The sequence below is a fragment of the Manacus candei genome, unplaced genomic scaffold (assembly GCF_025592945.1).
Source record: "Manacus candei isolate 608988 ecotype Guabito, Panama unplaced genomic scaffold, ASM2559294v1 h1tg000023l, whole genome shotgun sequence".
Lineage (NCBI taxonomy): Eukaryota > Metazoa > Chordata > Aves > Passeriformes > Pipridae > Manacus > Manacus candei.
Window position 1 is genome coordinate 27095553 of NW_026138071.1, and position 24926 is coordinate 27120478.

At 39.7% G+C, this 24926-nt stretch overlaps 1 protein-coding gene across 1 annotated transcript in view; it reads left to right on the plus strand.

The window, feature by feature from the left end:
* Positions 1 to 24926, plus strand: part of COL5A2 (collagen type V alpha 2 chain) — a 100143-nt gene that overhangs the window by 41950 nt on the left and 33267 nt on the right. Inside the window, exons 2-15 of the mRNA XM_051787168.1 lie at positions 7828 to 8052; positions 9532 to 9545; positions 11179 to 11211; positions 11835 to 11867; positions 12537 to 12590; positions 16102 to 16212; positions 17930 to 18007; positions 18731 to 18775; positions 19251 to 19304; positions 19851 to 19904; positions 21939 to 21992; positions 22774 to 22827; positions 23567 to 23620; positions 24824 to 24868. Coding sequence (XP_051643128.1) covers positions 7828 to 8052; positions 9532 to 9545; positions 11179 to 11211; positions 11835 to 11867; positions 12537 to 12590; positions 16102 to 16212; positions 17930 to 18007; positions 18731 to 18775; positions 19251 to 19304; positions 19851 to 19904; positions 21939 to 21992; positions 22774 to 22827; positions 23567 to 23620; positions 24824 to 24868 — 908 coding nt within the window. The remainder of the gene's footprint in view (positions 1 to 7827; positions 8053 to 9531; positions 9546 to 11178; positions 11212 to 11834; positions 11868 to 12536; positions 12591 to 16101; positions 16213 to 17929; positions 18008 to 18730; positions 18776 to 19250; positions 19305 to 19850; positions 19905 to 21938; positions 21993 to 22773; positions 22828 to 23566; positions 23621 to 24823; positions 24869 to 24926) is intronic.

Sequence of the window (24926 nt, forward strand, 5' to 3'; positions counted from 1 at the left end):
CCAAGATATACTGTAGAAGAATATTAAATTTTCATTGTAATCTTGCCATTTTAGACTTAAGTTTAAATATGTTAGCAGCAGTTCCCTATGTCCTGATCAGATTGGCTTTAATGTGCAGTAGCAGCAGGTTGGGCAGAATTCCCACTGTTGGGGTTTGTTTGCTTCCAGAATGAAACCTCTTACATTTTAGAAAATGTGCTAATTGCAGGTTTAGTTCTGTTTTAATTTTAAAGATAATGCCTGTATTGCTGAACTTGTGAGTGTTCAGCAGTGCTGAGCCCACCCCTACCTCCACTGATTGAAATGCTCCTGCTACATGTTCTCTTTGTAAGCTCCCTGCCATAAGAATCTGATGTTTCTGTGGGACCAGCCTGCCTTCGTGCGAATGAAGTGATTCCACTTAAAAATGTCATCCTGGAGTCAAGACTGTGCTCCAATATTTTGCTTAGAAAAACAAATGATCTCTGTTGCCTCAAGCCTCTTTTGAAATAACAGAAGATAATAATTGGCCATGATAAGCACTTTATTTAGGCTTTTCCAGCACTGAGTCAGGAAGAAAGTTGTGGTACAGGCAGCAATAGCTGAACTGACCTCACCCTGACAACCTTGTATGACAAAGTCCAAGCAGGGCACTTGTGGCTGTGTGGGCTCCAACAGGGACCAGGCACCCTGTTACTGGCTTCAGCTTTTGGCTGATTTGCTCCAACTGCTGAAATCTGCAATAGTGTTTTCTCAGGCATGCCCTGAATGCCTCCCCGTTGCAGTCTCTGTATGCAGCCTTAGACATTTGGAAGTAATTTTATTTCCCACTGTATGCTTGAGGCTTGACTGCTGTCATCTGAGAGTATTTGAGCAACCACTGCTGGCAGATCAGGCTCTTCAAACTCCCTCCTTCACCCTATTCTCCTGCAGGCACCAAGTGATGTGTCCAGCCATTCACTTGGGTTCTACTTGAAAAAAAAAAGAGAAAAAGAAAGTAAACATGTTTACATCCAACCTCCTTCATGGGATAACTCCAGTGAGTTGGTTTAACTAAATGCCCTTGAAATAGGCAGATCCCAGACTGTGGAGTAACCAACAGGAAAGGACCAGTCCAATCAATCTTTGAGCAAAGTGTTGCTCCTGCACAATTCCCTGCCCTGCCTGGGATATTTACAAGGGTTGAGACTCGTTCAGCAGCTCAGGAACAGAGGTTAAGATGCAGATACACACCAGATGCTCTTAGGGAATTGAACAGTATAATAAACATTGGTTAGTGCTGTGGGACCAGCAAGAGAAATCCTTTTTACTGGAAGGGATCCCACTGTATTCTGCCTTTGGATACAGCATGCGTTGGATCTTGTAATAAAAACATTCTTCTTGATTGTTCTGTGTTGGAAATGAAATTTATCCATAAAAAGGCAAGGAAAACTTCTGTTCTTACTGATGGAGACATAAATCTGTGAACTTGAGAGCTGGGGAAATAGGGACCACCCCCAAACCAAATGTAAGGTAGCATTGATTCTACTCAGTTAAGGGAACAGTGGAGAAGCAGTTGCATACTTCAGATATTAATTTAAAATAATTTTGGAGGGGTTTTAACTGTATCCTCAGCATAGCTTTTTCCTATTCAGTTTTCCCCATTCAGCAAAATTTGAAATTACAATGCTGAGTGGAGAACACATTTATATATTTTGGCACAATTTTCTGGAAGAAAAAAACCGCAGTTGCCAGGTCACTTTACCCGAGAAATTACCTCTTCTCCTGAGTCAGGGTGTATTGTTCAGCTGTAGCTTTTTGCCTGTGGACTGGTGTTTAGAGCTCGGAGGCTGGGTTTTCTTGGTCAATGAATCTCAGAAGGTGAACTCCCTCCCCTCAGTGCCAGCCAGAAGCCACTGACCAGGTGCAAAGTGTGTCTTTAGTAAGGCTTTTATGAACTGCCACAGCAATTTCAGCAATGAATTAAGTCTCTGCTTGGGAGCTGACTTGCACCTTGATACTTAGCAGTTTTTATTCATACTTAAAGTTATTCGTGGGCTCTGCAGGAAAACCAGTTGAGTCTGTAATTTTCCAGTCCTAAAATACATGTTTTAAAACTATCTGCATCACTTAAAATAACACTCTGGGACTTTTCTACTTCTGAAACAAGGCACAAAGAATTGCAGCTCCTTGTCTAGAGAACTGACCTCCTCAATCACATTGATACTCATCTGGACTTAAGAGCATGCAATATCTTTTAATCTGTGGAATGCTTTAAAAAAAAATCAACTTTCTCAACTTTGCAAATTGCCCTCTAGGTTTGTTTTTTTTTTTTTTTTTTTTTTTTTTTTAAGCAGGAACTCTGCAGGATGGATTAAAACCCCCTACCTCTTTTCCTGAGAAAAAGTTCTGATGAAACCTGTTTTCCTACAGGTTTGTAGTCTAAACTGTGTGCCTGTGTGCATTCCCAAGGGGATTTGTTATTATCCAGTTGTTTTACAAGGGAGCATTGGTAGGGCACTAACTTGGAACTCTCTTCCTGGCTTTCTGAGTGCACAGAACTGGCAAAGCTGTGCATCAGTTTGGTCTTTTATTAGTCAGGAATTCCAGGTTCATCCTTATGTATATAGCTGTAAAGTATTTATATGAACTCTGTGTGTTCATAACTATAAACAAGAATTGTTTCTGTGTAACAAATGCAAAATATATTTTGTATTTGTCAACACTCCTGAAAACTATCTGATTTTCAAAGTAATTGGTGTTTACATTATAATTTGCAAGGTACAATAATTAGGATAATACTTTATTTAGTACGACTTCAAAAAAAGTTACCAAAAGATAAACAAGACAGGCAGTCTGATTCTTATTGGAGTAAATGAGAGGCTTTTTCCATTGATTTGAAGGGAATTGGATCAAGCCCTACATTTGTTGTGGCAGGCTGAGAGTCAAACATTATTAACACCAAGCTCCTCTTGTCCCTGCCTTGGCAACCTGTACACATGCACAACAGCACATCTACAGAATGGTTGTTAGCACTTATCATCTTTCACTTTTATTTACTTCTGCACCTCTGCTTTGTGAGTCAGCAGGCTTAAATTTTGCAATTCATATCTTGAAACTCTGCTTTTCATATTCTAGGTTTTTTGAGCTTAGAACCTGCTGTATCTGTGTAATCTTATATTTCCCTATTCTTTTGACAAGGTAGCATGAGGATGACAAAGGGAAGATGAGATGAGCCTTATTTCATTAAAAAAACCCCATACCTCTTCTGTTCCAGTCTTTTTATGTTAAGCAATGCCAGAATATTGGGGTTTGGTTACAGGATGCATCATGAAGTTACTCTTGGCAGAAGAAAGCCTAACACTGGCAGACTGTGCTTTCAGTACCAGTCCTCATCTTTTCTGCCTGTGTTAGGCTGTGTTCTCTCCTGCTGTAGGTCTGTCAGCCTTTAGGCTTCTTTAATTAGCACATTGGTAGGACTAATAACAGTGCGATGAAATGGAGCTGCTTTGATGTCAAACCCTTTTCTTTCCTTTACCATTTCATCTATGAACCAAGGTTTCTCCTGCACAAAACCTTTATATCTACATATATTCTTCCACCATATACCTGCCATCACCTCAGCTGAGGTAGTGGTGCTTGACTGCTCCTGCTTTTTATGGTGCCATTTTCCTTCTTTCTTTTTGTTCTACCTGGTTCCATGCCCGGGCCTTATTTGCCTTTTTCATACACACAAGATGCAAACCAGAAGTTAGTGAAAGAAATATGGGCACAGTAATGTGGAGTAAGTGACTTTAAACAGCAAATGAAGCAGCAGTAAATTTCCAGGTTTTGCTTTCAAAACAATGCATAGCTGGTGGTGAAAAATTGAAATGGCTTCATGTGCTGTCTTTTAAAACACTTGTCCTGTTGTTGGCTTGTTGAGGAGTGGAATTAACCTTGAGAGAGATTTACTTGAAATGAAGACAGGCTCAGCATAAACTGCCCGAAGCAGGGTGTGCCTTACGCATCTTGTATGTGCACAAACTTCTTTGACACTTGCTTGTGATGACTGATGGATGTTGACAGCCATCTAGTGGCTGGGATCTCGTATCACGTCCCCTGCCCCTCTCATCCCCCCCAGTAATTAGTACATTTTCAGTGTTGACACCAAACTGAGCCTGGTTATGTCAGCGCCTGATATGATTTTTACTTCCAAGCTGTTGATATGTAGTCTCTGAGTCTGATGATCTAGTACATTAGCTATAACTGACTCTTTGACGTCTGAGAAATTAGTTTCTTTGAAGTAAAACTGTTACACCGACACGACAATATATAGCAGAAAAAAATGGCATTGTGCTTACAGTGCATTTCATTGAAATCCTCTTTCTGAAGGTTGGTTGTGCAAGCTCATGGGTGAATGAGTCCTTAAATATATCATTGGGTATTTCTCCTACCTTGCCTTTCATATTTGCAGACTGCTTTGGAACTCAGTTTCTCCAGCTTCAATGGATTGGCAACCCTGTAAGTTCTTTAGTCAGTCCAATACTAATGAGAATTGTACTTTTTTTCTGTAAGAAAGGAATTGGTTAATGGGCTAGCAGATTCTTTTGCCGCATTAAGAATTTCCAAAGCTGCTTCTCAAGCCGTTCAACACATTGTTTTACAACTGCAGGGATAAAAAGAACGTGTGATACATAAAGAGGTTGTAAGTTGGTCTCTGTAATTAAAACAAACTTGCAAATTTCCAAGCCAGAGAGGAAATGGTAGAACTAGTTCCTTTGCTGTCTTTGCCAACTTGGGTGTAGCTGGATAACATGTCTGCAACTCAAGCCTGAGAGCAAAACATCAAAATGTGCTTTTAAAATGAGTTGGCTTTGAAATAGCTGCTCTTGTCAGGTTACTGCCTCAGTGTGATGCAGTCACGGCAGAAAAGAAAACTAGAAGCACCAAAGGTAATCACAGAATATGCTGAGTTGGAAGGGACAACCCCTAAAGCTGGATAATTAAAAGATGTAAAATCTTCGTAAAGATGTAAAAATATGAACATCGAAAGATGTAAAACTGCATTTTCTGGCAGTGTAATGAGGTATGGGTTTTTGGTGGTGGTTTGTTTTTTTTTTTTTTTGGATTTGTTTGTTTGGTTTAGTTTTGGTTTGTTGTGGGTTTTTTTTGGTTGTGGGGTTTTTTTTGGCGGTGGTGTTTTTTTTTCATCGGCATATCTGCAATCTGATAGGGAAGCAGACTTCTTAGTATGCTTCCAGAAACTGGTATGTGCTTTTTTCCCCTGCCTTTGTCTGCCTCCTTCCCAGCTGTTGAGTGGGACTCGGGCAGAAGCCAGTCCCCGTCTGGCTCAGCTCTGATTTGCCAAAGCGGTTGCTGTGTGTGGTTTATTTGAAGTTATGACAGAACGCTGACTTTGGGCTCAATAACTTAGAAATTTCATTTATGCAAGCTGCTGCTCTTTTGAGCAGCACAACGAGTTCTGAGGGTGATGTGTTAGTTAAAGGAGACACAGACCATATGCCAGACATCTGGGGGGGAAAGGCTGAGTGTGTCAGACAGCGTGTGATGTCATGCTCACAGGGGAGAAGGGAGGAGAGTGGTTTCCAAAATGTGATCTGCTGTTTGGAAAACGATTCTCACAGTGTCATAAAGGGACTGTGCAGCAGTCTTGGTTGATGTCTTTACTTCACACTGAAAACATTTCCTCCTGAGCTTCTGCAAGCACCTCTTCTAGTTCTCCTATCAGTTGGTGTGATAAAGTGACCGAAGAGGAGTCAACCTGGTGAAAGTTGCCATTTGAATTTCTATAAGAGGGCTGCAGAAGTTAGTGATGGCAGGCAACAGTTAATGACACATCTGCTCCAATTCTTCTTGACATTGATGGAGTAACTGGACTTGAGTTGAGGCACGAAACTGAAATTCCAAATCTGTTCATATTTATTACTTTGTAATTTTCTGTTTGCATCTGGTTTAAATTAGGGCAGAAATGTATAGAACAGTGAAACTTTCATTGTGCTTAGAACTGTGAATTTTTACACTAGTAACAGATTTTCTTAAGAAAACAATGATTGTGATCTCTGACTAGGGAGATGTGCTCTCTCTATATAATTGACCCTATTCCCAGTCTTATATCAGTTAGAAATTAGGCCTGATGGGGAATTTTCAGTAATGCATTTAACTGGATTGTCCAGTTTCAAAGACACTTTTGATAGGAAGGTTTCTGTGATGAGATGGAGCTCCCACCCAGGTAGGATTAATCTTCTCTGCAGCATCTCAGGGGTCAGGGGAATAATTTTGGACTGTGACTGACAGCTTTGCTGTGTGTGACTCAGAGAACGTCTTCACTGGGATTCTCAGTCTTCAAGTTGTTACACATTGTCTAGGGGCAGCCTGGGGACAGTTCATTGGTTTTGTGGGTGCTTGTGTTCCTTTAGAGGATGAAACATTCATTGAGACAAAATGAAAAAAATCTCTTTTTGCTGCTAGGGTTTTCTGTAAAACACCAGACACACAAGGAAAACTTAGAACTTGATTTTTGAATTCTTTCTCAGACACATTATAATTTTAGGAGAAGATACTGAGATATACTCACCTCATGATTAAAAAAAAAATCCATGATATTTAGAGCGTTTGCCTACAGAGTAGGAAGAAAACAAAGGCATAGACTTAAGTACAGATAGAACAGTTCCCAAACAGGTGGTTAAGTCCCCTTAGATGCTGCCACCAGTCAAATGGGGAAATTTTTGTAATTTCTAGGTTGCAAAATGAACCCACAGAAGTTGTTTCAACTGGGTGACAGTAGACTGTTTGTAGATGGGACAGAAAAAACTATATTGAGTGGAATTCTAATTGATAAGTAAGAAATTTAATTCTAAATTGGAATTCAAGGAAAAGAAAGAAGTTAGTATTAAGACAAGAAAGAAAGTAAACCTTCTGTAATGGAACAGAGTAGGTTAAAAATGATGTATCCAACTTCAATAAAATAGAATGAGCTCCACAGAAATGTGTGAATACATACTTAGATGGGACATATGCACACAGTCTGTCCATGCTGATCCTACATAAATAGTGACATAGGATAGTCTTTCACATATAGATAAAATATTTAAAAGGCATTTTGCATGTAGTTAATATATATCCAGAGAAATATTTTGTGTGTGCTGGGGTGATCGTGTAGGTCCAGAGCAGCTGGATTATAAATGCTGAGCAAAACAAGTGATGTGGGGAGCCTCTTGTCACTCAGCTGGAGACAACGCAATAGGTATCCTTGCAGTGGGTGCTGCTGGGCCGGTGGACTGTGGCTGAAAGTCCTGTTTGGAAGATTTGACTCTCCATTCCCCAATAATTAAACCTTGCCTAATAAATGAGGTTTTTCTGTTTCAACCACTGCCACATCTGTTCAGCACTGTCCCAAGCCTGGCTGTGTAGGTCACCTGCAGCTGGGAGCAGGCAGTGTGTACCATTTCATGCAGAAGTCTCACAGGTCCTTCCCCCTGGTCAGATGTCTCCAACACCCTGTGCACAGCTCTGACACAGAGCAGGGAATTGGCAGGAGTTCCTTGGGGCAGAGTTAGTACCCCACGGAGCAGAATGACATCCAGAGACTCATGAGGCAAAGTTCATTTAGTACTGTGGGGGGACTATGCTCTCCCTGGTGACTCTATTTTACTTCTTTCTGACCAGGAAATAAGGTGGTAAAATGAGAAAGGCTCGTGACTGATATTTAAAAGTCCTTAGTATCAACTTCAGCTATGCTGGTGGCCTGATTTCTCTGTGTATGTGATGCTGCTTCTCATCTCCAGGTGTGCCCTTTCCTTGTCCAGTCCTACTCCTTCGATTTCATGGTTGGAAAACATGTCGTGTGTTCTCTCTCCCCTGTCCCAGGAGAAGACGTTGATGAAATAGCCTGCACTCAGAATGGACAGATGTACCTGAACAGGGATATTTGGAAGCCCTCCCCGTGCCAAATTTGCGTCTGTGACAACGGAGCAATCCTTTGCGATGAAATCCAGTGTCAGGATCTGCTGGAGTGTGAGAACCCGCAGGTGCCCCCGGGAGAGTGCTGTCCTGTGTGTCCCCACACTGCACGTGACTTTGACCCCACCATTGGTGAGACTGCTTTCTAGTTTGCTTTTTTGAAAGGACAGAAAACCCAAAGGACTAGGGAACCTCATTATATTGAAGTTTCTAATAGTATTTCCGTGGTGAAAGTTTAAATCTGACAATAGCGGATACTTGATAGTTATCTTCCATCTTGGGTTGCACCAGAGCTGGTTCTGGAAACAGTTTTCTTTAGAATATGAATCTGAAATAAGCCCAAATGGTTTTACAGCTAAAAAGTTGATCTGAATTCCATCTTGATGTTTCAAGGAGGTCGAATTCTGGCTTCTTTTTGTGGTTCATCTGAAACTCAAAGATAAATATATTGACATAAATATATATAATAAATATATTACCATAAATATATATCATATACATAACTATATAAAGTGTATTCTTTAATAAAATTCAGGGGACCTCTAGTAGATGAACAAATGTATATAGTGTAAAGTGTTTCTTCAAAGTGAAAACATGGATCCTATTGTGAGACATAAAAATAAAACGCGTGTGAAGTATTATTGACCCCCTGTTTGCATCCTGTCTGTTATATACCTTAAAGATTATGTCCTTTCCAGTCCATTTCTTCTTCCTGGAGAGACTTGAATAAAGCAACCCCCCCCCTCAATTTTCCTAAAAGAAAATTTCTTACCTTGCAATTAATGCCATATAATACAGTGTATTGAATTCTTAGAAATACATTCTATGTATAATAATTAATTTCTTCAGGAGATATAATTGCTGTTGATTAGCTTAATATAGAACAAAGTAGTGATAAAGACCAAAGTAGGGTCTTATGTAATTGAGAAATGGAGCAAGATGTGGCGAGCATTATTAAATGGGCTGTGCACCCTGTTGTGTTTTGGGAGGCATTAGGCCAACACCAACAGAGTACACCCAGTAAATATAGAAGCAATGTGGATACATTCCCAAATTCCTTACTGTTATTCGAGGTATTGATAAAATATTCCTCTGAAGGATTTTTGTGGTCATGGGTGTGGCTGTATGGCTCTGAATGCAGGCACATGATACTGCAGGTGCTTTTTGAAAAAGAAAAGGTCAAAAATCTGTCTGTTAGCTCTGCTTTTTGAAAAATACCATGTAGTTTGTTGTGGATCCATCACCATTGCTTGTATTGGAGTCAGTAATAAAGCTTCCTTTGACTTCACTTTCAATCATTAGGCAGCATCTGACAATTCCCCACAAGATAAACTGGTTTCCCAATGTGATTTTTGTTATTCTGTGCAATGAGGAAAGAAAAGCTGAGAATCAGGGGCCATCATTGCAAACTGTTCTGATTCCTCACACCTGAACAAGGGAGTATGTGTGTCCCTGGGAACTTCCCCAGCTCCCTGTAGGCAATACACCATACTCTGTTCACCCCAGGATCAGGGATGGCTCTGGCTGCAACACTGCTCAGCTCTTACTGTGTTCTGTCTCTCAGAGTAAAAGCATTAATTTCCTCTTTTCTTCTTTTCTCCTTTTACATAGGTAGAGGAAGAAAGGTAAGATTTCCTTCGCTTTTTTATTTTTCCTAACATATTACAACTGTTGAAAGACTCTCTTGCATCTCTCTACAACTCCCTGACAGGAGGTGGTAGCCAGGTGGGGGTTGGTCTCTTTTCCCAGGCAACTATCAGTTAGACAAGAGGGCATGGTCTCAAGTTGTGCCAGGGGAGGTTTAGGTTAGATATTAGAAAGAATTTCTTTACAGAGAGGGTGGTCAGACATTGGAATGGGCTGCCCAGGGAAGTGGTGGATTCTCCATCCCTGAAGGTTTTTAAGATGAGACTGGATGTGGCATCAGTGCCATGGGCTGGGAACCACAGCGGTAGTGGATCAAGGGTTGGACTTGATGATCTCTGAGGTCCCTTCCAACCCAGCTGATTCTATGATCTCCTTGGAGCACACCATGAAAGATACATATATAAGCTCTGTTTGAAACAATTCTTTCTCTTGGTCTTCCTCAGTGGCTAGAGAGATTGCAGTCCACGTGGAAAAAATGTTGCGATGCAGGCAAAAACTCTGATCTTAATATAGAGAATTCCCTGGCTGAAAATCCCTGCTGTCTACATCAAAGGAATTCCAGTTTGAGTGGTTTGGTGCTTTCACTTCCAGCTGTGCCACAGACTGGGGGAAGGGACCACGAGGTCATTGGATGCTGAACTATCAAAGCCTGCAGCTGGTTTTTGTGCCGAGGCTGAGCTGCCCAGTGGGCAGTAGGACAGTGTGTTCCTGCCCAGAGCCATGGTTCTGTGGGCAGCATCTCTCATCACGTGCAATTAAACAAATAGAAGATCTGCTCTTACAAAAGAAATTAAAATACATTCTGATAAATGAGCTTCTAAGGTAGTAAACGACTACAATAAATAATTGAAATAATTTCTGGGTGATCACTAAAACTGAGTGCTCTCTATGTAGGGGTAGTTTATAAATGGATTTGTTTATTTAAAATAATTTATAAATTTAAAATAAATTTAAATCTATTTGTAAGTAGACTGTAACCTCCTTATTGTTGCTCGATAAACAAGGCAGGAAATTTTTAATCTCTTTTTTTCCTTAAAAAACCAGTTACCACCAATAGGTCTAAAGCCAGCGATTTGATGTAAGGTGCAATCATTGTCAGCTCAAAGAAAAGTCAATTGGCAAAGAGTGAAGTTGTCCTTCACTCTGAAGCTGTGCAATATCATTCTGTCCCTGGGCTGCAGATAGGTGTTTATGCCCACAGATTTCATGTTACAAATTTGAATTTAATATCTTGAAGAAATGGAACCTGAATGCTGCTGTGGGCTCTGCATTTTGTATGAATCAAATCATCCAACAACAGAACTCCTGCATATTTTCTAGCGCTTTGTAGCACTTCTAGCACAAAGGGTTCACGATACTTTTTTAGTTTGATTATTCTGTCAGAAAGTATGTTAACAACTAGAGAAAGTTTTAATTTACACCCTTCATTTAATCAGTGTCCATAGTCATTAAAATAATATGCATTATTTGTCACAGGTACTTTAGTTGTACCCTTAGAGAAGCTTTAGTTTTTGTCACAGTCACAGGGATGGCATTGATAAACTAACGTGCTGTTAATTGTACTCGCACTTCTGTTCTTCCATCTAATGTTTGTCCATCTTTTTCCTACAGGGACAAAAAGGAGAACCTGGAATAGTGCCACCTGTAAGTCTGTATTTTTTTCTCTCTCTTTATCAGCACACCCTGGAAGTGTATATTTGAGTGCTTTAAAGCAGAATTGCAGTAATGAAGTAAATACAACAAGAATGCACATCCTAGGAATGAAAGGAATGGAATTAAGTACGCTGTGTCACACATGCAACATTAGAAATTCCTGTCAATTGCATTTTGGGAAAAGTTCTTACTGAGTCAAAGCTGCTATAATCTTTATTTTTATAGTTAGATTTTTGTGGAGGTACAACGGTAAATTAGTATCTAGAAAGCGGTGAAATAAAATGTCACCGTTTATCTCTTTCTAGTGTGAAGACAAACAGATTAAAAAAATCGATAAGTTGAGCCTAAATAATTTTAATTCACTTATTTTTTTATTTATAATAACAGTGATACTTCCAAGATTTTGTTCACATTGCTTATAAAAAGACTGAACTGGAAATTGATAACCAGTGGAATATTTTCCTTTTTCTTTTTTTCCATCCCCCTAAAAAGCATGATACTTTAATTTCCTCTCTTGTTATTTGCTTTTCAGCAACTCATTTTCTGTAGGGTAGTCGTGACAAACACAGCCATCGCGTTAGTGTGGTAACTTTAGTTTCTGTTGCCTGCTTTAGGTTTCAGGAATACGAGGCCGCCCAGGACCAGCCGTGAGTACTTTTCCATCCTCTGTTTCTCTGATGGTGGCATTTGCCACTTCCTGCCTTTTCTGTTTTGTACTGGGGAGGTGATATGAAGGAGGACTCTTCCATGCCTCTAGTGGGTATCGGCTGCAAAGCCATCAGGTTTGAGGGGGTGAGATTACGGGATGGTTGTCACAGTCGCGGGTCGGCCCATCCCAAGCAAATGGATGAGTGCTTGTAGGATGTGCAGGTCTGAGGACTTTTGTGCCGGGTGGATGCTGGGAAACGCTTCTCCAGCAGGGATCTAGCAGGAGTAGAGGGGGATACAGAATTCTCTCCAGCTGTGGCTAAGCAGGGAGCACTACTGGGCTAGCAGGAAGGGTGTCTCAAAGCTGTGCAGCTCCACATGGAGAGCCTCCAGCATTCAGAAAACCTCTGCTGAATTAACCTGTGGAGCACAGGAGAGATGAAATTATTTTGTGTGTCTCTGCATCCTGGTTCTACTCCCTTCAGGCAATGTACAATTGAGAAGAAATATTGAACACCTGGTGATTAGAGTTGTTTTCTTTACGATGACGTGGAAAAAAACCCCTCCCAAATTATTTTTCAAATAAGCATGGCATTTCATATTTTCAGAGCATTATTAATCACTAGCTAGTTTAAAAGGTACTTTAATATTTCTGATCTTTCTTTTAGGGACCTCCAGGCTCGCAAGGTCCACGAGGAGAACGAGGACCAAAGGGAAGACCTGTAAGTTATTAAATACTTCAGAAATAAAGTACTTGAACTAACCTCAAAAGATTAGATGTCTTTAAACTATCTCTGTGTCTTCTAGAGCTACCAAAACTGTCCTCCTATTTTCCAGGAATCAGTAAAATGTTTCTATTTCACCATTCCCTGGTTAGATTGAAACGTGAATGCTTTGAGAGAATTGACAGAGGTTTAGTCGTGTTTCCACTAAAAGCCGTGTGTTCTCAACAAACATTCCCAGACAAAACTGGAACATCACGTTCCCCTGTTTCTGAACTTGTTGACTATTTGCTGGTGACTCCCGTGCAGCAGAAGCAGTGTGAGCTGTGTGGCCCAGAGCATTTGAGAAAAGACAAAACTCAGGAAGTTAGCAGGAGTTAATATGTGACTACAGTTGTTGGTATGCTGGTGAATAATGTAATCAGGATTGCTCAGTGGAAATGAAGACTTCACAAGGGAATTTCAGTGTCTGCATGTGGAGAACCACAGAAAGGCCAAAGAGGAGTGCTGAAAATACCCAAGATGACATGTTCCTTTTGAAAAAGCTAGGTCAAAGAGCAGAAACTGCTAAAAGCAGATTTTAGTGTTGTATCATTGTAATTCCAATGTGGATATTTTCCTATCCCTCAGGAGAGAGTAAGCCAATACTGAGGTTGGGCATAGGCCTAAAACAGATGCCTGAACTGTTCTTCCAGTGTGTGCCTGCTGTCTGTAGATGGAAATGACATTTCTAAAGCAGTGGGGTAAGCGTGTAGCCTTTTTGAGACGACTGCCAAGCCACTTCTGCTCTTTAGATCACCATAAGACACTTGTCTGAAGAATGAGTGTCAAGATGCTTAAAAGAAATCTGGGAGTAATTGTGAAATCTTGTTGTGTGCAGAGCAACCTGGGCTGTGTTTTCTGAATCAGGCTGTCTGAAGTGCTTTCCTAATGTACAGTACTGTCACTGAGATGCTAAATAATTTCTGATTCCCTGCCAAGCATCCCTCTCATGTCTCTATACAGTGGTGGCTACAAGCACCTCAAATACCAAAAGGTTGTAAACGCTTTTGGGTTCCTCTGACACAGGTTATTATTCTGCTTTCAAGGAATATCAAGGGGTTGAGAAGCAGCCAGCTCCTTTGAAAATGTTACGTCAAAGTTTCCAGAGAGCTGTGTGTATGTCAGGTCTGAGACCAAAGAGCACTGCTGTTAGATACAGTGACTGCTAGTGAAGGGGGGTTTATTTTTACTTGTGGAAAAGAAATGTTAGCTCACACCTGCAGTTTGTATTATGAAAACCCCTCATGGAGCAGGTAACCCTGTACAGTACAGACTGCCTTTATAAAGTCAGTTTGGGTAAATGCATTGCTGACTGGGGATGTTACAGAAGCACTACACGTTAAGCTCTTTGTTTCTGTCTTCAGGTTATTATTGATTATTATTTTTTTTTGGTTTGTTCTTTAAATGGGCTTCTGCTGACTAGTGAGTAGAAGAAACTCACCCTTGCTGTGGATCTCTGTCTTTTACAAAAGCAGGACCCTTGAATGTAAAATGAATACAGGAGTATGAGCTTATTTTTTACATTAAATGCTTTGCTAGTGTAACAATGAGAGCCATTTAGGGACTAGCACATCTGCATTTGAAAATGCATCTAGGGAGGGTGGGTTTTGGAGCATGATAACGTTTTAGGTATTTACAAATGATCTTTTGAAGACCGGAAATAAACTTGGGCATCCTCAGAACCATTCACATGTTTTTCTTTCCATATGGATCTGCACTCCATTGTAATTGCAGTAGCAGTTTAAATAGACAGAAGTTTGAGAGTGTTCTACTGCGAGACGCATTTTCCTTTTATTCTATTACAAGTAATCCCATTAATAGTTTCCTGACCATCAGCAGCAGTGGGCCAGAATGAGGAAATTGTGTTTAAACGGTGCCACCTCGTGGCACTTGTGATAATGTTTTTCCCTTTTTTTTTTTTTTCCTCTCAAACCTCACTGACTTTGAGCTGGTGAAAGAAAATGAAAGAGCTTTTTTATGTACCTATAAATAGATGCATAACATAAAATTAATAAAATTACAATCAAGATTTTATTAAAAACCCACTTACATTTTCTATATACCACTAGTTAGTTGCCACCTACGAATACAAACGTACTTCTCTTAGAGCAGATTGATTTTTGGTGAATAAAAAGTAAGTCCTTTTTAGAAAAGTTATTAAAATAAGCAACATTTTCTTGATTACATTTTGTTAAAGTGTCTTGTTTGGATATAGAAAATCAGTAATCATACAGAAGGTTGCTAAATTCTTTATAGGCAACTGTTTGTTGCTTTTTTTTCTGTAAAGCTTATCTTTGTTTTCTTTTTATTTTGAGAATAAATGAAATAAGATAACTAATTCTTTTGCTCCTTTGAACAGTAAGCTCTTTTAGGTTTGACAGGGTGTACTTGTGTTTAAAACAGAGATATTAAATAATAAAATTTTCCACTAGAACCTTCTGCTTCCATCCATCATGCACAAATCTTCTCATTTGTTTTGGAATTCCACCTATTCACAACTCATTCTGCAAATCATACTAGTAGAAACCATACCAGTTCAGACATAAATTCCGCTGAAATGTGTTGCAGACACAGTTCTCATCTCATGGAAATACAAGCAGTCTGTCTGATTATTAGTTGTGTCTCTAAAGATGACTCATTGAGCCAGGCTTCTGAATTTTATGTTTAAGGATCCTTAAAATAGAAGAGCTCATTATATAGTACGAAACTTTTCCTTTCCATAGTCAAGCATTTTGTTCTAATGAAAGAATCAGTAGCCACAAGCACTTTAACATCTTTATTTATGGTTCAAATATATCTTTATTGGCCCTGTTACCATTGGTTTTGTTCCACTAATGCTTTATTAGCTGCTTCTGTATTTAATTTTAGTTCTTACATGAATTAAGAAAAATGTAGTTTAGGAATCAAGAGTGGGTGATCAAAATGAGAACCACAGGATGGGCTCCTAGCCTATTCTGCAAATACCAGCTAAAGATAACTGTGACAACTTACTCTGCATTTCTGGCATTGTAACTGTGTTGAGAATTCACCAATGGTATGAGCTGTCTAAACCATTCATGATGTCAGTGGGCTGTAAAAATCCAGCATTACGCTGAAGCCTCCTAATCATGTGTGTATGGATGTGCTCTGAGCTGAGCTGTATGTATTTTAGAAGTAAATTCACTTTATTCCGTATTGTGTGCAAAGCCAAATAGTTTTTCAGGGATAGTATGCTCCAGTATGGATTGATAGGAAGTCTGAGTTTGTAAGAGAGCCTGTGGCAGAAATTACTGCAATTTACTTATATTTTGGATTCATAATTAATTTTAGCCAATGCTTCTGATCTGAAGGCAGGAACAGGTTTTGAGGGATGTTGTTTGTTTGAAGATCTTTAGAAGCCCAGGCTTGTCACAAAGAGGCAGTTGTTTGCCAGTTGCTGTGATTTCAATGAACACCTTTGCACACTTGGCATTTCTGATTTTCTTTCTAGGGTCCTCGTGGTCCTCAAGGGATTGATGGTGAACCTGGTATCCCTGGCCAGCCTGGTGACCCTGGTCCTCCGGGGCATCCCACTCACCCAGGGCCGGATGGAATAAGCAGGGTAAGTTTTACACTTGCTTTAGGAGAAGGTGAGTGTTGGATCATATCCACATGATACAATTAGTGACTTCCTTTTGATTCAGTCAACGTGGAATGTTGTGCCTACAGTTCCCATCTTCCAGTCATGAGGGGCAACAGCAAAAAGTTCTGCCAAAAGTTCTGCTAAGAACTGGGACAAGTTGAATGTGAGAAACCTTGGAAAGGACACACCTTTCAAAGTGGGTTTTGGGATCTAGAAAAGCCAAACTACCCAAATCTAAGACTATCACTAAGGTTCTGTTACTTCCAGCTGATTTAAAGACAAGAGATCTGAGAAATATTGCAGGAAAACTAGTGTATCAAATTAGTAATATAGAAAAGAGAAAAGTAAGATGAATTATAAATAATAAAATAACTAGTGAGAGTAATGAAAATGTAATTGTTTATGCTTCTTGCTGGAAGTATTGAGATCAACACTGAGAAGATTTATATAAGAATTTTGTTTGTAAAAAGCAGTGCTAACCAGCCATAGACATTGACAAAGTGTTCTGCAAGACTTCTTTTTCTCCCTCCTCCTATTGAACACTAATTATGACAGATAATTAAATAGATATTTGAAATTCTCAAGTATATTCAGTTACATATTTATTGCTGTTTAGAAGATACCTGTTTTGATTTCTCACGCCGATGGTCCAGCAATGTTACTGAAAAAAAATAGAGTTATATTGACAAAAATCTGAAATATTCATGTTAGACCAATGGCTTGTAACTTTGGGCAGCTTTTCATGACTTTAACCACATTTCCAAATAGTCTTGAATCCAGGAGATTTAGCCCAAGTAAATATCTTCAGCAGACAGGAATCTCTTAGAATCACAGAAGCAGCATAATGGGTGTTAGGCTGTTGCCCTAGAGAAAACATGGAAGAATAGGTGTGGCCAGAGATCTAATACATTTTTTGTTTGTATTCCTGTTTCTGAAGTTAGGCAATCTCCAGCCTTGTGGAAAATATGTTTGGAGACCAATTTGATGAGTAAATCTTAGAAAACTTGAATCTGCATTTGAGCTGTTCCTTGTTCTCAGCCACTGTAAGCTCTGGCCGGCCATGAGTGAGGCTCTGGCTCTGAGCGAAGCAAAACAAAACTTGATTTCAACTATGTGCTTGCACAAGAAGGAGGGCACTGCAGGGTCTCCCTGCTTGAACTCATTGGTCTCTGTGAAGTGACAGGAACAGCAATGGCTTTCAGCTTTGCTGGATGAGGGCAGCATGCTTAAAAAATCTGATTTGCAATCAAAAAATCAACCACATTTCCTTTTACCTTAAGATATTTCTGAACTTTGGAGCACAGTAAGTGAAAACAAAAGGAAGGTTTAGAAGACATGAAGGAATGAATAATGCAACTGAAGTTAAGGTGTGGTTTAGATTTGCAGGTCATTAAAAAAGTTACTTAATTTCATGGGAGGTTTTTCCCTTTTTAGGTAACTCTCTCATTTATTTAAGGTTAAAGTGGAAAGAGAGTCAGAATAGTAAGCAGACAATATGATTGATTCACCTGGTCTTTGAAGCTTTAAACACCTCAAATTCAGAGGAGATACAAATTCTTTTTTAATGATTAAACTAAGAATTTAGTTGTTAGCACTGCAAAGCCAAGGTAAAAAATGGAAATGTGCTTAGATGGATTTTTGCCTTTTAAACCATGACGATGACTTACAGCTAAAATCACCCATCTTATTTTTTCAGCCATTTGCAGCTCAGATGGCAGGACTGGATGAGAAATCTGGGCTTGGCAGCCAGATGGGACTGATGCCTGGTGCAGTGGTAAGACCAGATTAGCCCTGTATGGTAGGACAGGGTGCAAGTGGGGTGCACATGCAAAAACTCTGTCAAAATGCAGATTGTTGTCTCTTATAGATATTTTTGGGTTCCTAGAAACAAGAGAATTATTTTCAAACAAGATAATGTTTATTTCATGTTACAATTAAGCATGAGATTTTTCTAACGATCCCATAAAACCTTCTAAGGGAAAATCTGAACTTTCTGTAACAAACCACAGCAATTTGGAAGCTGTTTTGGTGGTTTGTATGATACATTTAAACACGTTCTTCCACTGCTGCTTCTCAACTCATGGCTGAGAACAACAGGATTATTTTATTTTTGTCATTGATTCCATTATGAGATTCATCTGAGTAATGAGATTCCCTTCAAGGGAAGACTATTCTTATTTTGCTACTATTTTTTTTTTCAGTGGAGACAACACAGTTGTTCTGGCTGATTCCAGAGAAACTGTGAAGTTTCAGAAAGCAATCAAACCCATATTTTCAGTTGTTAATGAAATGACACTCCTCTGACTTTTTGAGTTTGAAGATTTCATTCTATGTGCGTTTGATAACTAGAGTTTTCTGAGTAAAAGCCTTCCCAAGGGTTTGACCATAGAAATGCCATCTTGGAGGTCACTATCAGGCCTTTTTTGCTGTCTTTGCTGGGTGAATGTTGCTTGGGAAAGGGTGTTTTCCAGTGTGTAACAAGTTATGTGTTCGACAGGGTCCAGTGGGTCCGAGGGGTCCTCAGGGTCTCCAAGGAAAACAAGTAAGTGCTTCACCTCATGGGATTTGGGATAATTGGCTAGAGATGAAGGAAAAGCTCACAGTAATGGGTGTGTGCTCATCTCTGGGGCGATGCCCATCTTCAGTGACACGTGGCTGAATACATCTTCATCTAGAAGTGAATTTAAATGAGCTGCTGTCAAGAGCTCTGCTCCACAGAGCTCCTCCTCTCTCTGTACACAGGAATTAGCTCAAAAAGAATGGTTTAGTAGACCTCTAACAAGGTTTTAACCCAGCACGTATTTTTTAATGAGGGAACAGTGATGAAAATGGTGACTGTTCTGTACAGCTTCAGTGGTTTTAGTATTCAACTTTCACTCATATTGAAATGTGAACTGGTTCTGAATTAGAATCCAGTCTGTCCCAGGGGCTGTGATTTTCCTGGTCATGGATTTTAATTGATATCCTTATAATTCCTTTTGGACTTTGTAACTGTATTAATCTTTGGTTAATTTTAGGGTGGTGCTGGCCCCACAGGCCCACCTGGTGAACCTGGGGATCCAGGACCTATGGTAAGACCGATAAATGCAAACATTTCTGCAAGAAAATTGCCAATATGTTATTCATTTTTGTTTCAGAACAGAACTTTTCTTATGTTGTTTCAGCTATCAAGTAACTTTAGTGGAGTTGTATTGTTCAAAGCAAGGACCAATGATATTATAAATGATCATTCTTACTTTTCCAGCAGAGACCTGAGGATGGTTAAGCATACACCATACCTGGTGGTGTAACTTACACAAAGGGTGATGAGAATGTTTATTTTTTGAGGGAACAAAATGATTCAAAAAGGCAAGAGCCAGAGATTTCCAGCAACAGTAACTGATTTTTAAAGTATTTTTTTTTCTCTTAAAGAGTCTATCCTCTATTTTCATGTAATATAACGCAGGTTTTTTAGGGCAGGACGGTTAGAAAGAGCACCACAAAATTAAGCAAATGTGCTTAGGCATAAAATTTGTCCTTTGTCCATATGTTTTCATAAAAGCAGACTTTGAAATGAAGCAAACAGGTATTTTAGTGATGGCTAAATTGACTTCTCAAGAAATATATTTATGTCTTAGGGACCAGTAGGTTCTCGAGGACCAGAGGGACCTCCAGGCAAACCTGGTGAAGATGTAAGTTTGTTGCTCTTTGTATCTTTTTAATTTTTAATAAAACAAACATTGGCATCTGTGAGACAGTGACTAACCAGCAGATGTGCCTGTTGTAACTGCTGTAATCTGTTTGCTTTTCTTTGTAATCAGACTCCTCATTAAGTGCAGTGTCACAACTGGGAATTTTGGCCATGGTACCTAAGGCCTAAGCACCAGCTCTTTGTTATTTCTTGCCTCAGTCAGTTCTTGACTGTGATGTCCTTCCTGAAATCAAATAATATATCATGAGGGAGCGATTCTCTTCTCTTTTGGGATCACATGATGAGTTAGAAGAACTGTGATGGTAGCATGTACGTGTGTCTGGACAACGAGATTTTAGTGTTTCATTTCTTAAAACTTTTGATAGTTTGTTATATTTGTAACAGATTTTATTACTCTTATCCATGTATGTACGCATATATGTAAAACGGGTGGTTTATACATGTTACATAAACATACATGTACTGCACAACAGCAGCCTAAGAGCTTGCCAGTAGGTGTGTATTATTTGTTTGCAAAGCACACTAAATCTGTCTGAACTGTAATTTATAGCTTGGAAATGCGTTAAAAATTGCAGATGCTAGATATTTTAGTATAAAAATTACCATAGCTTGTGTACCAGCTACCTTCCCATTTAACTGTATGTTACAACCCCCCCCGGAAAGGGGAGGGTAACCCAGGTTCTTATTAATAAATCCCTTGGGGTAGATTAGAGCAAAATGACATTGAATAATTGCTGTTTGAAAACTTATATATGTAGGGTTTATTTTAGAACAATTTTGTTTCAAAGGTAAACAGGTATGTTGCCATTTTGGGTGTTATCATCTATATCTCTCATCTACAGCAATATGGCATAAAGAGAACCTTTAGGGGAAATGCAGAAGGGAGAGAAAGGAAAGACAGTATAAGGGTAAGGGAGAGTAAGGGAAAGAAAAGCTGAGAGTGGAAAGATGTATATAGTCACATGCCCATGGGGTCCAGAGATGACACTTGGTAGTTGCAGTCGGTGAGTTGAAGTGGTGGCCTTGATCCATTGGGGATGAGGGAGGGAAGCCCACAAACTCAAAGAAGTTGTGAGTTATTATATCCATGGATGCTGTCCCAGGCCATGCCTTGAGCCTCCAAGGTCTCCTGAGCCTGCGCAGAGTTCCCGTGAGGGGCACTGGGAAAGGGTTTTTCCTGCCTTTCAGGGTTGGCAGGGGGCTTTGATGGGCCAACAGCCACCACTTCCCAGCCTGCAAAAGTCCCCTGGTGATCCTAGAGTGCTTAAATCATTAACTGTTTCAGTCTCTGACACTGTACAAGGAGTTTACAGTTAACTCTCAGCGTGGGGAAACCGAATCTTGATGCTGCTCTAGGACCTTCCTCCATTTCCAGACTACGTCTGGGCATCTTTAATTGCATTTGTGAGGCACTTTGCCTTCTCTCTGTCCAGAAAATATTTTTCTGAAGCCTTTCATATTCCTGCAGGCTGGTGTCCTGGATGTATTTGAACTGATTGATGCATATAAAGGAACGATTGGTTGTGACTGGAGGACTTTGAATAATCTTCAAAAAGTGCTTGCTTGGTTCTGCCATATTTTCTTTCCCATTGCAGTACACAGAAAATAGTCACCATCCTAGAATGGAATTATACACGTGTTAAAATATTTGAGCAGAAGGAAAATAACAAGCTGCAATGCAGATAGTTTTAGATTGCTGTTCCAGTGGGAAAATAAAGCAATGTGGTGCTGGGTGAAGATTGCCTCATTAATTCCCAGGAAAATTATGTGGCAGCGCCATCTTGTGATGTTGGGATGCACTGTGGGATGCTCAGTCTCCAGTTCCCCCAATTCTTGGTTAAAAACCTTTCTTAAGTTAATGTGCCTAATACACAACTGCTGGACATGTGTGTGGTTGATTTTAAAAGAAGATGATTGAATGTCTTCATTTATTTGAATGGAAGAATGTTAAGAGAAGTTAATTTTCCCACTTTTTCCTAATTTAATGTGTTGTTTCCTTTTTTTTTCCCCTTAGGGTGAACCTGGTAGACCAGGACAAGCCGGTGAGCCTGGATTTCCAGGATCTCCAGTAAGACCATGATTATTTACACTTTAGAAAAAACAATCGTATTTAGAAAGATAATCATGTGTCATCATATGATATTGATCACTTATCACATGATACTGATGATTCATCAATGCAAAGCTCTGCCACTCATGCTTGTGTTAGCTCACTCTTAGGCTCCAGTCAGTGTTTGCTGAACTGTTGTTATCTGAGAGTGTGAAGGTGTTCATGTAATTTCTGTTATAAATTCCTGTGACCAATATTCTAACACAAGCACCTAACTCCCCTCCATGAGTCTTCCCTGAGAAACTGGGGAGGAAACTAAGTCCAAGATAACTTCGGTTTAATTGCTAAATGTGTGTTAGTAATGGTTGTTTATCATGGTGAACTTTTCCAAAAGAACATACGCAGTGTGCAGCTCTGAGTTTATATTTATTTTAAATAGCTCTGAGTTTTGATCTCTGCTTAATTAATGTTTCTCCATATTAAGACTCAAAAGTTCATTTGCCACTCATTTTATTTCGTTACTTCTGTTGAAATTTGAGACTTGATCATACCCTGATATAAATGATAAAGCTTTTAATATTAGTAAAAACATGCATAATGCTGAGACAGTCCAACTTCAAGGCTGTGTCATGTGTGACCTACTCAAATTCCCTGCCTCACTATGCTATGTCACCAAGGTGAAGGGGTGTTAGGAGTATTCATATTACCTGCACCCTCATCCCTGTTAGCACCATTATTGGTGGGCTCATATGCAGAAATCAGGATTTTATTTGTTTGTTTGTTTGTTTTTCCTACTTAGGGGCCTCGAGGCTTTCCTGGTGCTCCTGGTCTCCCAGGTCTCAAGGGTCACCGGGTAAGAGACAGGTTTTCCTACTGCTTATAGATGATATTTCCAGGCAGTTTTACTATAAGGATACAAAAGATTTTTTTTTTCTCGTATTTATGTGGAATTTGACTACACTACAGGCGAGCCAGCTGTAGCAGAATTACTGACATTTGAGAGGAAGAGGGCCTTGCAGAAAACCAACGCTATTCCCCTTTAAACTGACCTCTGTGTTACATTCTCTAGTGCTTTCTTCACTCTATTTTCAAATGTTCTGGGAATCTGGAAGGAGCTTGCATGAGCCCTGCCAAGCTTCGGGAGGTGCAAACCTGATAGTTCTCTCTCTTTGTTGGCAAGTCTTGCGTTAGGGTGGGGAACTTGAGAGGTGGATATGTTTGCAATATGGAGTGACTACAAATTACCAGGTTTTCTGGCCAGAATTTTGCTTTGGGGAGGAATAAGTAGGTTTCCTGTGGCTCAGAGCCTCCTCCTTGTTGTTTGAGGATTTTTTAAAAAAAAACGTTCTTGTTTTAAAAAGGAAACCAAATCCAAGGAAATGTACCTTGTACAACTGGTTTCCATTTAAGAAATGTTTAAAAACTTTATTCCATCTGTTTTTTTTTTCTTCCTTATTTTTTCCTTTCTTACTCTTACCACCTCAGATCCATTCTTAACACTTTAGTATTGAGTTACTTTAACAATAATAGTAGGAATGCTCTCTGTATGTACATATATGAATGCAATTTCTCCATATTTTTATAATTTACAGGGATTGAAAGGACTTGACGGTCCAAAAGGTGAAATTGGAGCAGCTGGAGCAAAGGTATTTTCATGACCCAAAAAACTAAATGGTTAAGCATGTTTTATATGACCATGAAAGAGGGTAGATATTCTGAACACAGCTTTGTGCATGCTCCTGTCAGTGCTATTCATGCAGAGTGGAGTTGTCCATATTTACTGTGTGTTTGATACATATAAACTGCTATACAATGACATGTCTGGGCTTTATGCTGAGAGTCCCAGTTTCAACTGGGGCTCAGTTTTAGGCCTGTAAGGTGTCACTGGGTGAATTGACCGCGGTCCATCTGTGACACGTGTCTGTGACACTGAACACAACAAAGTCTCTTAATGAGGAGCCCATGCCTATGTTGCAACTTTCCACTTGGGCAGTTTGTGTTTCTTGTTGGCTTTGTGACCAAGCTGAGAGGAAAAACACAGTTTTCTAACACTTTTTTAATACAATAAAATAGAGCAATGCATAATTAAAACCTGACTCTTCTCTTTTGAATTACTGTACTACAGACTGACTTAAATGAAACAGGCATTGGAGTGGAGAGAGAGGATATATTTCATCCAACTGACTATTTTTCACCTAACAAGTTTATTCTATTGCAATTTTTGACCCCCACTGGCGCTGCAGCACCCTTACAACTTCAGCTTAAAGCAGTGGTAACACAGGATAGCCACCTGGAGTCAGTCCTTTCAAGATAGGTTAAAAGTTGTATGTTAAAAGAACATGGAACACTTTTTTCAGGCTTTTCCGCATTCATTAGTGCTGATGCTGAAACATTTTTTGGCCTGGCATAGGTAATAATTGAATGTGGGACAGAACTATTCCTTTAGATTAAAAACACAGTAAATGAAGTGAACCTTCCAAAATCTGAATTTAAATGTGTAATTAGTAGTTAAGGAGAGTTTGTGTAAGAAAAAATTTCTTTCCTGACACTGCCCACGACTTTCGGTGGAGGCAGCAACAACAGGAGACTTGGTAGGAGCAGGTAGGTGGTGTGGGCAGGTAACTGGAACACATAGGAGTTAAATCTGCTTCATTATTTCACTGAGGACATGTAAACATGGCACTTCCCATCAGCCTGGGAAACAGTGCTCTTGCCCTGTGTGATGCACACAGGTGACTGTGCAAACCTGCCTCTGAGCTCCAACAGAAGCACATAGGACAGGGATGAGATGTAACTCCACTTTGCTTTCACCCATTTCTCTAATTGCGTAATTTCATTTCCATTTCTAGGGAGAGTCTGGACCAACTGGTGCCATGGGAGCAACGGGTCCTCTGGTGAGTGTCATGTGCACTGGGTATTGCAGAAGTGATTGTAAATACTGTTGCCAGTAGG